Genomic DNA, 14,059 nt, shown 5'->3' with positions numbered 1-14,059 from the left:
TAAACTAAACTGAGAGGTTCCAGCATAGCATTAGCTGCAACAGATCAGCTGATGACCCTCTCTATATGTGGTAGATCGTCTCTAGGCTGCACTAGTTACGTTGCTTTCACCTACAGTCACACAAGGGAAAATGGTGATTGAAAACCATGGTTTGACCAAAATTATTGCAATCATGTGCAGCTGTGTGCCTTGCGATGGAAATTAGTTACCTCAACTATTTGCAATCAGTCCCAGACAGCAAAAAAGAAAGAAGGAAGAAAAAAAAAAACCTTTACCAATCACCAAGTTTTCTTGTGCATGGAGTTTGCCACCCTGTTTTTTCCTCTAGTGCGAATGGGGCCTTAGCCTGCCTGCAACTGTTTCATATCTACAAGCTACTTTGCAACCTGCCTGCACCCTAGATCTGAGTTAATATTATGCCTGCACTCTTCTGAAAAGAGGGATTTTGCTGCTGTTCTCTTTGCATCCGGCTGAAAGTGCAGTAGGTCCCAAATGAGAGCTATAATGTAAAATATAATTCAAATAACATTCGTCTTTTGAGTCTAGTGAGCCTTACTGAAATGTCGTTTCTGATATTAAAGTTTGATGATTTATATGTCTACCTATCCACGCTTGTCTACTTCATAAGACATTTGTAGCAAGACAGGAAAGTCCCTGTAGTGTTATATTTACTTATTCCAGAGAACAGTCGTTAACATAATTTTAGGACCCGGTGGTTAGGAAATTTAAAATTAGTTAAACTTTTGAAACGACTGCCGTGGTTGTTATTCTAGCGAGGAAAATCTTCACAGATTGTATTTGATCTCTCTGCTTGATATCTGCATAAGGCAGCTGCTGATTTCGTTACTCTTAGATGCTGAAAAACTCTCAAGGACGCCCTAAATTAAAGTAGACACAGCAGTATCTGCAGAGGTTCGGTTACACTTCTTACCTCAGGGAAGTCCTTGCAAAACAGCTTCTACATGCACTGGAATGACTTGGCATGCTGTTACAGTAAGTAAAAGTTATTAAAAAGTGGCGTCAGACATGGCTCAGGTTTTAAACAGTCCTAACTCACTTAGCTCACACAGTATAGAAGCTCCTGATCTGACCTGATTTGCTCTTAATAGCAGTGTTAGTAGCAGGATGTGACCAATCACTGCAGCTCACTGGTCTCCTTAGGCAGATGCTTCCACTCCATGTGTAATGGGCTGGTGATGTACCTGACTCCCTAAGTGGTTTTTCGCTCAGGAGAGAACCCTCCCTCGGTCTCCCATCTTCTCTTCCCCCACCCCTCTAATGTGGTAATTTGTAATCTCTTGTTACGCCTTCAAACATAAATTCATAATGCAAGGTGTGCCACAGCAAATGCAGGGGGCTTAAATTATTTACCTTTCCCACCATTCAGTTTATGGCCCATTATGCTGCAAAAAGTGGCGCTGCGGAGAAGACGCTCGCAATAGAGAGGGTCCCATTATAAGATAAGAATATACGCATATTAAAGAGAGCCCTGATTGAAACGGATTTCCATCGCTCTGCCAGCTTCATTGGAAAAGTACTTAGTAGAAATGCAGGCAGATGGGTAATGATGTTTTTGCTCTTCAGAAAGCTTTTTAACCCATCTAAAAGCTTGTCCTGCCTAATAAACTCTTATGTGTAGAACATTTCCCACAGTGTTTGTTATTGTACTCTATAACACTGCCGATTATTCCGAGCCATTCTGGTATGTTTCCTTTCTCTCCAGCTGATTGAGTATTTTTATAAACCTTTGGAAGGCAGAGGAAACGTAGTGTAATAGCCTGTTTGCTGTAGAGTCATGTGTGTACATATGGGTTTTTGCTGGGTCTCTTAACTGGATATTGGGGTGATGCAGTGGTTCGGTGAATTTGCAGGCTTGTGCAGAAATCACTCAGTTGTTCACAAAGCTCCTCTCTCCTAAAATGTGTTCATGTTCACTGACTGCTAATTTGCTTCGGCAGAAAACATCATCTGATTCACATTACGATTTTATCAGTGTAACCACAAAATGATATTTAGCAAAGCTGCAGACTCGTTACTGAAACAGTACCTACTCCCCGTCTGCAAGACTATCACCATCAGCATACAGTAGTTTGATTTTCCAAACTTTTCTGAATCCATAACGACTTGAGCCATAAAACGGGATGAGCTAGCTTTTACAGTATTTAAGCAAGTCAACAGGCTCTAACCCTCATCGAGTGGTCTTGTATCCTAAAGCTAACAGCACATGGGAGAAAAGAAGCAAACTTTAACCTTGTGTCTTAAACATCCAACCACCCATCCTTGCTGGCTTAATCCTGCAAGGGGCTTGGGGGCAAAAATAAGCAGAGGGGACGACTGCTTATGGTAATTTGGTTAAACAATTTTTTTTTACTGCGAGGTGCTCACTCTGTATGTTTTGGCACACAGATCTGTACATCTGTGGCCACTTTAAACAGCTCAGAAGTGAAACTTCTTCCCACAGGTTTGGGACCAAGATTTCAACAGTTCAACGCAACATTTCCCTTTTCCTGTAACAGACTCAGCTTCAGGTAAAAGGATCCAGTAAAGAAGGAAGAAGGGAAATTTGGAGAAAAGGGAAAACACATAATCATGAAATAAAAGTCAAAAGATGTTTTATTTGGGGTGCTGGGTGTATTTATAACTTCTTTTTTTTTTTCTAACTTGAAGGTATTCGTGTGAGTCTTCAAAAAAGATTTAAGAATATGATCATAAAAACCTAATAATTATAATAATAATTCAATTTTAAAGGCCTTAGGGATTGCTTGGCATAAGGGGCCTCAGGGCATTTTCTTTGCTTTTTTCCCCTTTAGCAATATGACTTATTTGTAGAATTTGTAGGATAAAGATGTTACATATTCTAGATTGAGGGAGGGAGGGGGGGGGGGGTGCTAGGGGGAAAAATGTGAAAATATCACTTACTCTGTTTTCTCCTAAATGTATTTGGCAAAGCAAAAATTTCCAGGTAATAGGGATAGGTATTCCAGATTTGCAAAAGTAGGCTATCTAATGATATTCAAATTGAAAATACCAGTTCATGCCCACAGGCAAAAGCACTTCATGCTGCATATTTTAGACATTCCATTCGCCAGCTTTTCTTACTGGAAAGAATTAATGATCACTGTAATCAGCAATGCAGCAAAACACAGGCGGCACATTTAATTCCTGCTCCTAACTTATGCAGCCCTGGAAAATAAAAGTACTTTTTCCAGTTAATAAGAGCAATATTGACATTTCTACATCTTTACCTTCTCGTGTTAAAGATTTGCTCTTGCGTGCCTGCTATAACATGCTTACAGAAAGCCACGAGCCCATTTATAGTAAGCGTTACTCACCTGACACTCACTGTCAGGGCCCTTCCTTTCTTTCAGTCTCTCCCTCGCTAATCCGACAGAGCATTGGGCCTCCACTTTACTTGACAGAGCATACATGAAAGCACAAACAAATCTCCTCCTCAGTCCAGAGATAAAGAAGTCATTAAAAATGGAGGACAGCTGAATAGCTGGAGGAGCCCTGTGGATGAGTGAGTGAGGAAAATATCCTTTGTGTCTTTTCTCCCTTCATTGGAGGAGCGTTAATCACAGTCCAAGTTAAATTGAATATGAGTGAGATAAGCAGAGCAGCAGGGGTGGATGGGAAGTGGTGGTGGTGGTGGGGGGGGGGGGTAGACAATCAAGGGGAGGCTGGGGCGGGGAAGAGCCTTTAAGTCCTAATGTTTTGTTTCCTGCCTCATATCTCTGGAGAGAAGACAAGGAATTGGACAAATAAAACTTGAAGGGATTAGAGTAATCCGTGAGACTAGGGGCCTATTGTGAAGATCAGTGCTGTTAGTTGTATCTTGGGGATTATCAACACTTTGGCTGCTTACTCCAGAGGTGTGCCGTATATAGAGTGTATGATGGAGAGTGTTTTTTGCATCTTGTATCTAGCAGCATCCATCATGAGCTTTCAGTCGTGCATCTTGCAGTTGGATGTTGAAACAAAGAGCTGAAAGGGTGTGCAGTGGCAAACAGCTGGCAGAACTACAATGCAGAGTATTTCTTGAAAGCAAGCACGCAAATCTCTCAAATAATTCCTCTTGCGGCGGAGCGGCGTAGAAGCGAGAGTTCATCTTGGCTGCATAAACGCAGGGCATCTGAAACAAACAAAAACAATGCGTTAACTGGGATTTCTATACAGGTCAAATCTGTTCAGTGATGAATGTGATGGTTCGCATTGTAGGAACAGACTGAGTTTGCATGCAAAGGTCAAAAGAACCAACTAAATGTCAAGAGCAGTGTCTTTTTTTTTTTTCTTTTTTTTTTTTTTTAGCCTCTCTGCGCTGGTCTTTCAGAAGTAGATGGAACATAAAGTGATTCTTATATTCTCTCCTTTTTTTTCTCTGTTTGCAGGGCTACCACAGGCCAAATCACTACATCGCCACTCAGGGTAAGAATAAAAAAACTTTCTAAAAATTGCAAGACTAGATTGGTGTGTGTGGGCGGTGAGAATTTAACGGTGTCTGTTTGTTTGGGCAGATGGATGTGTGCAGGTGTTTACGAATATCTATCTGAACATCCCCGTCGTTGTTTACATACGCTCTTGCAAACTACTCTTTGATGCTCAGTCAGGTGTGTGCTCGGGGAGTCTGGTGCCTCTCGGTGTGCACACGCAAACGCACGTACCTACGCGCCTCTGAGCAAGCGTAGCGGCACGCTTTCTCGCTGTCTGTTTCCATCCCGTCGGTGGTGTGGGAGCCATTAATCAGGCAGTCTGGGAGTAGGCTGAATAAATAAATGGATTAGCTGACATGTACAGGCGCATTTTGTCACTGTGTTAATCTGGCCGGCAGATTCGCAGAGTGAGGAGCACTTACCGTGACCCCAGAGGTTAAGTCTGATTGATGGTTAATTGTTATGAATTTTGCATCGCGAGCCTCACTCCCACACAACAGGGCAGCATGCATGGGGATTTTACATACCACTTAAGAAAAAAAAAACAGTGGAAGAGAGGAAAAAAAAAAGATAAAGGCAGGGTTTTTTTTATTATTATTTTTGCGAAGAGGCTTTAATGGATTCACAATCTGCTTTGGCGGAGCTGGGAGTTGCATAATTACCTGTTTATTAGTGCATTGCCTCTCTTCCTCAGTGTCTCAATTAAAACAACGCTCTGGTTGCTCTTACTTCAGAAAGAGAGAGCATACTAATCAGGCAGTGGTCGCTCTGTTTGCACATTTGTCTGTATGAATGGCACCTATTTTGAACTGCCTCGCGCTGACCGCTGAGTCCAGCACTCGAAACTGAGCTGTCAAGTGTCGACTCTCTCCTGTGCGCCTCGAGTTCACCAAAACAAGGCAGTATAACTGGCAAATTCAACTCTGAAAGAGTTTCATCTGGATTATTATGACTTCTATAATTGTCCTATAGTCATTAAGAGCATTCCAATTTTCATTAAAAAAATATGCATGAGGAGATCAGCAGTCAAAGAAATGTTGCAAACAAGGCCCTCTCTAAGATGGAAAGCTCGAGAAGCCAAACGTGTTTCCATTCAAGTTAATTAGCCCCAGTTTTCTCATTGAGCTTGCATAATAAGTCCTCATTTTCCATCGACTGTATCGCAAGCATAAGGTTTTTCACTGGGTAGATCCATCCAGTACGAAAGCGTGGAGGTGTGTGTGTGTGAGAGAGAGAGTGTGGAAACATCTGTATTCTCTGGGAGACCAAGCCCTTTTATAATTCATCATCAGCTCCGGCAGACTGACAGGAAGGAAGCCTCAGTCTGCTGACACTGAAGCAAAGAGCAGCCAGAGATGATAGGAAAGCCAGACACAGACCTGTCTCTCTCAGCCAGACAAACGGCATACTGTAGCACCTGAAAAGAGCACCTGGGCATTGGCACACTTGCTGAAAATGAGGGAGTAGTCTTCCTCTCTCCCCCAGTAAAGTTTTTCAGTGAATGACACTTCCACTCAAGTCCACTGGGACCAGCAGTAGCTCAGGAAAATGAGACCCGCAATACTGCTGGATAAGCTAAAAAATCTTTGTCATAAATTGGTTGTGGAGGTGGTTTGCGGTGTGCTTAATATGGCAGACAGGTGGGATAACGTTGTCCCCGTTCTATAATGCTATAAACTACAATGACACTCATTAGTTTGGGGTTTATTGACGAGTCCCTTTGCTCTGTCAAGGTGACAATGGCAGGTAGAACAGCTGTCACTCCATAAAAGCCTCATCACCCAAGCTCTGCTCCTCATTATGTAGGTCAGTCTCTCATCCAGAGCTTCTTTTTTTCTGCAGCAATACAATAACTGTCTGTCAGTAATTCTCTAACTGCAGCTCACCTACTTAGCAGATTGAATGTGTGCATGCACCTCAGCCCTCCCATATTGACGCCTCGCCTCTGTCCATTATTATGTCCTGCAGATCGCTTTAAATACTGATCTGACATGAGCTTCCTTCTAGTGGAGACTGAATTACACTGACATCGGGGATGCAAACAGCTGCGATAACCCCCTGCATCCTCTTGGTGATGTGGAAAATATTCATGACATGGGAAAGGGTTCAATTTCATCAAGCTTTCCCCCTCCGGTCTTCTCCGCTTTCCCCTCCTTCACAAGCAGCAAATGTCACCAGGAGCCCAAAAGTTTTATTATTTACAGGTTAACATCTCAAAGCCCAGCAGGGGAGGTGTGGGGTTGGGAGATGGGAAGAGAGAGAGAGCAAATCAATGATAAGCGAGTGTACATTATGCCACAGCCTGCCACATGTAATATTAATGGGCAAGAGGGGAACATCACCTGCATGTTTGTCTGTGAGTGTCTGTGTGAACATGTTGATCAGAAATTTTTTGCCGTACCTGGCTTGGGGATTCTACAGCTGTCACACTCTTTGCTTCTGAGGAGGTGCAGGCCTAGTCCCAAAACACAGCATCAGCTGCAGCAGCGTTAGCTCTCTGACAGCTGGAAGTGAAGCTCCTACTTGTGTTCTGCCTCTGTGAAGTGCCTCTTCCAAACTTCACCAACTAGGCACCACACACTCTGTACTACAAACAGTGCGCTCTGCTTGTATTCTTCAAGTGAGCTCTCAGACTGATTTCTCTGAAAATATTCTGTGGCCTAGTCTTTGAGAATGTAAGCTTTCCCCTCGGTACAGCTAGCTATCAAGATTATTTGTTTGTGTCGAAAGTAATTTTTTTTTAAATAGTGTTTGTTTGTTTGTTTTCTTGAGACTTTATTTTTTTATCTTAAAGGTACCAGAAATTAATTTTGATTGCCTGAATCTGTATTTTAAAAAGATTGTTCAAATTTGACAGTACTGCCACACTTGCTCTCTTGAACAAAAGCCAAGAGGAGGTTAGCAATGGTTAAGTACAGTGCTGTGCAAGTCTTAAGTTACCACTGATCTCTTTATAGTTTCTTTGGAAGAAGCCAGGCTTTCTCTGTTTTGTTTTGTTTTTTTAGTTTTGTGAGAAATAGTTCTCCAAGCGTTTCTAAAGGTCTTTCAAAGGTTTTCTTTGGGCACTGAATACATTTTTTACTCATTTCAGTCCAGTCCTTGTACCCGACAATTTTCAGAGAAATGTTTTTGTTAAGCATCTTAGCACTGGCCTATGAATAATTCAAGCATAAAAAGGACCTAACTCAGGGGATGAACCACTTCTGTGTCTATGCATAACAAAAAAGTTGGCAAAGAACCAATTTTAAATTGTAACTTTAGGCAATTTTTTACAATTTCCACGTTAAAATGTTCCCATTTCTTTAGTTGACAGCCATAAAATCGTGTTTTTATGGCAAGCCTAAAATACTATCTACTGATTGACCAGCATCTGAAAGTCATGTTCTTAAGAAAAAATCCATCAAAGATCTGGCACAGGATCTGAGAGATGCATCTGCCCCTTCAGTTGATTTATCTGCTGTTGTGAGTCCTCATCATAAATGGTCTTAGTCGAAGGGCAGTTTTGAAAAAGCCATTCTTCAAGAAGAGAAACTATGAGGAATGGCTTAGGTATCCCAAATTACACAATAGCAGCTCTGAAAATCAGTAGCAGCAGAGCTTGTGGAGTGATGGAGGAGGTCAGGTACAAAAAATGAGTGTTTACAGAACAACAATGTGTAAAACACGATGTGGGCTCTGCAATCATTTAGAGCTGTGTTTCAGCCAGTGGTGTTGATGGTCTTGTTAAATTTGGTGGACCTGTGAACACATAAAAGTAACGAGATCTTGATCCAACATGCAGGTTCATTCAGCATCCCAAACATGCACCTATAACTTGGCAGGAAAACATACCATTGAACACCATCAGTCTTTGACCTCCCTTGAACTCAGTGTTATTAACAAAAGGCAAACAAAAGGCCAGCATCCAAAGAAGAGCTTCAAGTGTCTTCCAGAAGCCTGGAGAACTATTGTTGAAGACTACAGAAAAAAGATGTTGAAGAATAAGATACCAAAATATTCACTTTAAAGTTTTTTAGAATTGCTTTATATACAGCATTTCCATGGATATATGCACGTTTCAATACATTGCAGCACATCTTTCCCATTTTCCTAGAAAAATATAAAGAAATGAGAGGGGGGTTCAAGACTTTTCCACAGTACTGAATAGCATATACACTGGAAACAAGAGGAAAATATCTGGTCTCATTCAAATATTCAAAGTTTAGCTGCCACCACTTTAAGAGAACACTAACCAACACACTGAAACTTCGTGTAAAAAGGACGACTTGTTGCCAATGAATTGATTCACCTCACAACTCAAAGCTGATGTTCTTCTCACAAGCCAACTGCATGTGCTATTTCTTATCTGGCACCCGTGTAATCCAGAAAACATGATTCCTATTTAATGTAAATAACTGTCACAAGCATCAACAGCAAACATGAACATTGTGGTTAAGGTAATGAGGGGGTTCTGGTTAAAATTTGCAATGCGCTCACAGTATCATGCTACAGAATAAAGAAAAGAAAAGCCTGAACCTGTCACCCTTAAAATAGAAAACAAACTGTACTGATGGAAGTGATTTCTTTCAGGACGACAGCGTCCTATCAGCATCAGATACAAAATGTAAGTGAATGTTTTTATGCAAATTAAAATACGACATTTTTGCTAGTAGAATTGGCTGTCACCAAATCTAAAGACCATTGAGTGACTTTGCAAAGTAATATTAAACAGTGCTTATGAAACAATTGTGTTCAGTGGCTTCAGTAGAGTTACAGATACTTGGAGAATCAGTCAGTCAAAAGTGCAGCAAAGACATTCAGGCTGCATGCTGTGGCCCAGCACCGCCTATGGCTACAGAAAAGAGGTGCTTTCTAGACATTTTTTAACTTACTGAAACAGGTTTTTGCGAACTCGATAATATAAAAGCTCCACTTTTACGGCTCATTGACTGCAGTGGCACATGTCAGCTTACAGCAGCAGAAATCTAGGATTTTAAAAGCATGCTATTTTTCAATGGAGATTGGTTAAGAAACCAATGAGTCTAAAATAAATTCTTTCCTCAACATTTGAAGCTGTTCACCCGTTCTGTGTGAAAGTTGTCAAATCAACTGTGTTAGCGATTCCTTTGTTCTTGTATATCTACTTATCAAGAAGCACACTCACTTCCTCATGGGTGTCATCAAGTTACAGTCCAGGAAGCTATCTGTACCCATTCTCCATCTCTGCATTCACAACAAAGCATAAATTGGTTGGCTTAAGCTTGGCAGGAGCCTCCCATTGGATGGTTTATCATATAATGCCAAGTAGTATTGTGTTACTGAAGTCCTACACACCAGCTGTCCTGCTTCTCATTCTTCCTCTCCCAAACTTCTCAGCAATGTGCATCTTTCCTCAGGGACAAGTGTGGGAGGTAGCGGAGTGGGTGGCTCAATCAGGTTGGGTAGTTATCGTAGAGACGGAAACCGAAGTCCTACAGTTAAATCGAGATATACCACCACATGCAAAGCACAGGAAGTAGGGGAATACAGATGGAAGTTATGGAGTAGCCTTGTTCCAACTCTCTAGCTGTCTAGTTGATAGATCCTATTTGTATTTTTACTGTAAAAGCACAAACAGGATGGAAATGTGTTCGCAGAAATGATGGTTGGTTTTGAATCATTTTTTGTTTTTGTTTTTCATTTCTTTAAAAAGTCTTTAATTTAATTTATCTGCTTTTAGAAATAGATGTTTTTAAACTCTGTCAAACAGTATTGCACAATTAAATGTATGACAGTGAGGATGTGTTTAGGCACCCCACTAAGCAGATCAAACATGGCTTGATCAATCAAGTGAATAAAATGGTGATGACACTTTGTTGATGTCCTGAGGGAAATTAGGTTGTTGCAGAAGGCGTAAGTCAATAAGAAGCACAAACAGCACAATGATAGGATCCAGGAACTGCTGCAGCTCCTCATACTAAGGCAAAACAAATTAGTAACAATACAATAGAAATATTCAAATGTGTTTTTATACTAGATTCTATTTTAGCCCGTAATGATTTCATAATCGCTGTAGTTCTTCATTAAGGTTTCCCAAATTGTTGTTAATTTCTTTTAATTGTGTAGTTAGTGGTTTTATGATCATGGCACTCAAGCCAGATACGAAAGCCCGTATAGCTATGCAGTAGGGAGAACAACTCTCTTCATGCCCACCTTTGTTGTTGTTACTGCTTTTTATATAGATCTTTCCCTGGGTGTCCTAGTGATCTAGTGCTTACAGCTGCAGGAGGCATAAATCCAAAAAGTGAGATTTTTTTTTAAATAGGAAAACCTTTTCCTGCTACTATCCTCTCCCTTCAAGGCCATGCACATGTTCTTTATACACACTAAAAATAATGCTTTTGGCTGCATAGGGGATCTGAACCCTACTTTCCCAGGTGAAAGTCATCTGCATAACCCACAACACAAATTTCCCCAATGACTTTTTCGTTTTTTCTACTTTGTACTGCTCACCTTATCTGGTGTACAAGTCCTCTGCTTAACCAAAGTGTTGTGTCATGGACTAGACTCTTTAATTTACTACTAAAGTGAAAGGAGGTGTAATGTGCTTCCAGAGTAACCAACAATATCTACAATATGCTAAAACTTTTATGTGTTCCTTAAGATACCTTTAGGGTACATCACAGGTCAAAGTATCCTTGTTTCCTAACTGGATAACAGTTGTTCAAATTTGTATGAAATTAAGTGTATCCTTATGCTTCCATAGGAATTGAGAATGTAAGTAGCAGCCAGGTGCTGCTAATCAAATGCACTTCATGAATTCTCTCTAGAGCAACATGGCTAATGTTTATCAAGTTACGGCTGAAGAAGTTGTGGAAAAACTTCCTCTAAACAGATGAAACCAAAATGTGATGTTTGGTCATAATGCACCACACCATGTTTGGAGAAACTCAAATACAGCATATTGGCATAAATGCCCCATACCCATCATCAAGCACGGTGGTGGAGGGGTGATGATTTGGGTTTGTTTTGCAGCCACAGGGTCCTAGGCACCCGGAAGTCACTGAGTCAACCATGAACTGTTCTGTTTAGTAAAATATTCTATAGTCAAATGTGAGGCCATCTGTCTGAGAGTTTTGGGAACAGGACAATGATGCCAAGTATCACAGCAAATCTACAACAGAATCAAGGTGTTGCAATTGTCCAGCCAAAGTCCAAATGTTGTAAGAGAGCTGTGCATAAACAAATGACCTCAAACCTCAGTGAACTGAAGCAATGTTGTGAAAATTCCTCCATAATGATGTGAGAGACTTACAAAGCCATACAGATTTACTATTTTACTAATTGCTGATAAAGGTTGTTCTACAAGATGCTGAGTCGCGGTGCGTACTTTGTGCATTCCTGAGGAAAACTTTCTCTCTTTTTTTCCTTTTCTTTCTTTTTCATGACTTGAGTTTTTACAGGTTTCAGTGGCCTAATGTTTATTAAATTTACCTGCCACATAAATGACAACAAAGAAAACGCCAGCAGCTTGTGTATCTGCCATGTTTTGTCTTAGCTTGTGCCTGTGTGTGTCTGCATAATTTGTTATGTCTCCAGGTAATTCGGGCCAACTCGGGAGAATGCACAGTTGTAGAGATTTGCATTCACTAATTAATTTGTCAGAAGTAATTTTTTTCTACTTGGTGCTTGATTAAAACTAATATTAATAATTTTAATTAACCAGAATAATAATTAAATTCAGCCCACAATTATTGCTCAGTGAAGTTTTAAATATTGGAGGCATTGACTGGCTCTCTGCTCATTTATTTTGATGTTCACCAGACACATTTGGGTCCGGTTCGGTGGAAAGGTTGGTGTTGAACAGATGAGATGTAGTGGTAATTACTTTGAGCTTTGCCATACACACGCATGTGCGGACGCACGGAGAACAGCAGCCGTTGGGCTCATATTTAAATTTGTGATTCGTTTTCCTTTCTCGTTTTCATCCGTGTTTAAGCTGTGTGTTGTAGAGTAAGCACTATGTGATGAATCTGATGTAGAAGCACCATGAATAAATTATACCTGACACGTCTTTCAGCGCTAGATCCGTGAAGTGAAAATGCCCTGTAAACTCTCTTGTTCCAATATGTCAGTAATACCACCAAATTTATGTTTGGAAGTTAATCTGAAGAAGAAGCTGACATTACTGATGAGAAAACATTACCCACAGTATGCACGTCAGCAGTAAAGCGCATTACCAAATTTAGTGATAGATGGTCCATTGTGGCAAACAAATTCTTCCACTAATAAATATGAAAATAAACTTGGAGACATGGAAACTTAGGTAATTGTTTTAAGGTACACAAATTTACAATCTGCCGCTTGCCTGTTAGAATGCATATTAGAGTTCAATGGTCCCCTGTTAGTCATTAGTAAACACTTACAAATGCTTTATTCTGCACTACCATATTCTACAACTACTGGACTATTATCTAAGCGTTTACCCTAGTGACCCTCTTGCATACTAATCATTGATAGTTACAAAGTTTTGTGCCTGTAAGGTGGTAATGCTACGAGTCCTTTCTCTGAAATGTCCGTTCTTATATAACAAAATGGCAAACTGCAAGTGTTAATATTATCCAAATAACCCTAAAATAACTCTGAATATATCTTGCAGTCTAAAGTGAGGCTCGCTCATAAATAATTCTGTAGCCTAAGACTTATTCTGCAGTAATTAGGAGGGGGAAACTCTTAGGTAATGGCCTCGTGGTTTAGGAATATGGCCATGCAAAATAAAAGTAGTAAGTGCACTTTATCGACTAATATGAGCCAACATACCACTAATAATAGCAATAATATGCAACTGATTATTGCTCATATATGAACCACTGAAGGTTATACATTAACGTGTTTTTGGATGAACCAGATTAACCAGATGTGTTTACAAGATGCCAAACTTGTAGTTTTTTAAAGGGTACTATTAATGTGTAACATGCGTTGAAGCCCACAGAGATTTGTTAGTAGTTAAGGGAAAGAGCTAGACTGCAATAAAACCTGACTGAAGCCTCAACACCCCAATACTTGTGTGAAGCTATTGTAAGATATTTAAGGTAGGTTTGGGGGGGAAAAAATATTTGTAAAATGTAATTTCCTCTCTATGTCTCTCCTAGGCCCCATGCAGGAGACGGTATTTGATTTCTGGAGGATGGTCTGGCAGGAGAACACTGCAGCTATCGTCATGGTGACCAACCTGGTGGAAGTGGGCAGGGTGAGTATTTATGACACGTTCACTTGAACTGCACATCTCAAATAAGATTACCTTGCCCCCAGTCGACTAACAGCCTGATTGTATTTCAAGGCAAACTGAGACACCTTTTGTTATTATCTTTGAACATCAGTCCCCAGATGTTTGTGTGCACGCACGCGCTGACTTAGTGAGGCATGGGACTCGTGTGCCGCCAGCTCTTTTTTTCATCTATCTGATCAGTGAGAAGTGAGAAGAAACTGATTGATGGCCTTCATTACCAGAGAGGCATCCAGGCGTCTGACTACTGTTTCATCTCAGTGGCTCTATAACAGGAGATTAGACTCCGCTGAAGCCGCCAGCTCCTTCCAAGCTCCTCCGAGCAGAAACATCTCTTAATGCTGTCCTCACTGGACAAAAGGGGACTGTTATTGAGTAGTGAGGA

The 14,059-nt window shown here is 40.7% G+C and overlaps 1 protein-coding gene across 4 annotated transcripts in view; it reads left to right on the top strand.

The window, feature by feature from the left end:
* LOC113011062 (protein tyrosine phosphatase receptor type M) overlaps window positions 1-14,059 on the top strand; it is a 161,067-nt gene that overhangs the window by 131,290 nt on the left and 15,718 nt on the right. For all 4 annotated transcript variants that reach the window (XM_080293327.1, XM_080293329.1, XM_080293328.1 and 1 more), the window contains 2 exons: window positions 4,389-4,425; window positions 13,541-13,638. In XM_080293327.1, coding sequence (XP_080149453.1) covers window positions 4,389-4,425; window positions 13,541-13,638 — 135 coding nt within the window. The remainder of the gene's footprint in view (window positions 1-4,388; window positions 4,426-13,540; window positions 13,639-14,059) is intronic.

This window comes from Astatotilapia calliptera, chromosome 18 (assembly GCF_964374335.1).
Source record: "Astatotilapia calliptera chromosome 18, fAstCal68.1, whole genome shotgun sequence".
NCBI lineage: Eukaryota > Metazoa > Chordata > Actinopteri > Cichliformes > Cichlidae > Astatotilapia > Astatotilapia calliptera.
The sequence above is the reverse complement of the archived record's forward strand: the minus strand, read 5'-3'. Positions and strand labels throughout refer to the sequence as shown.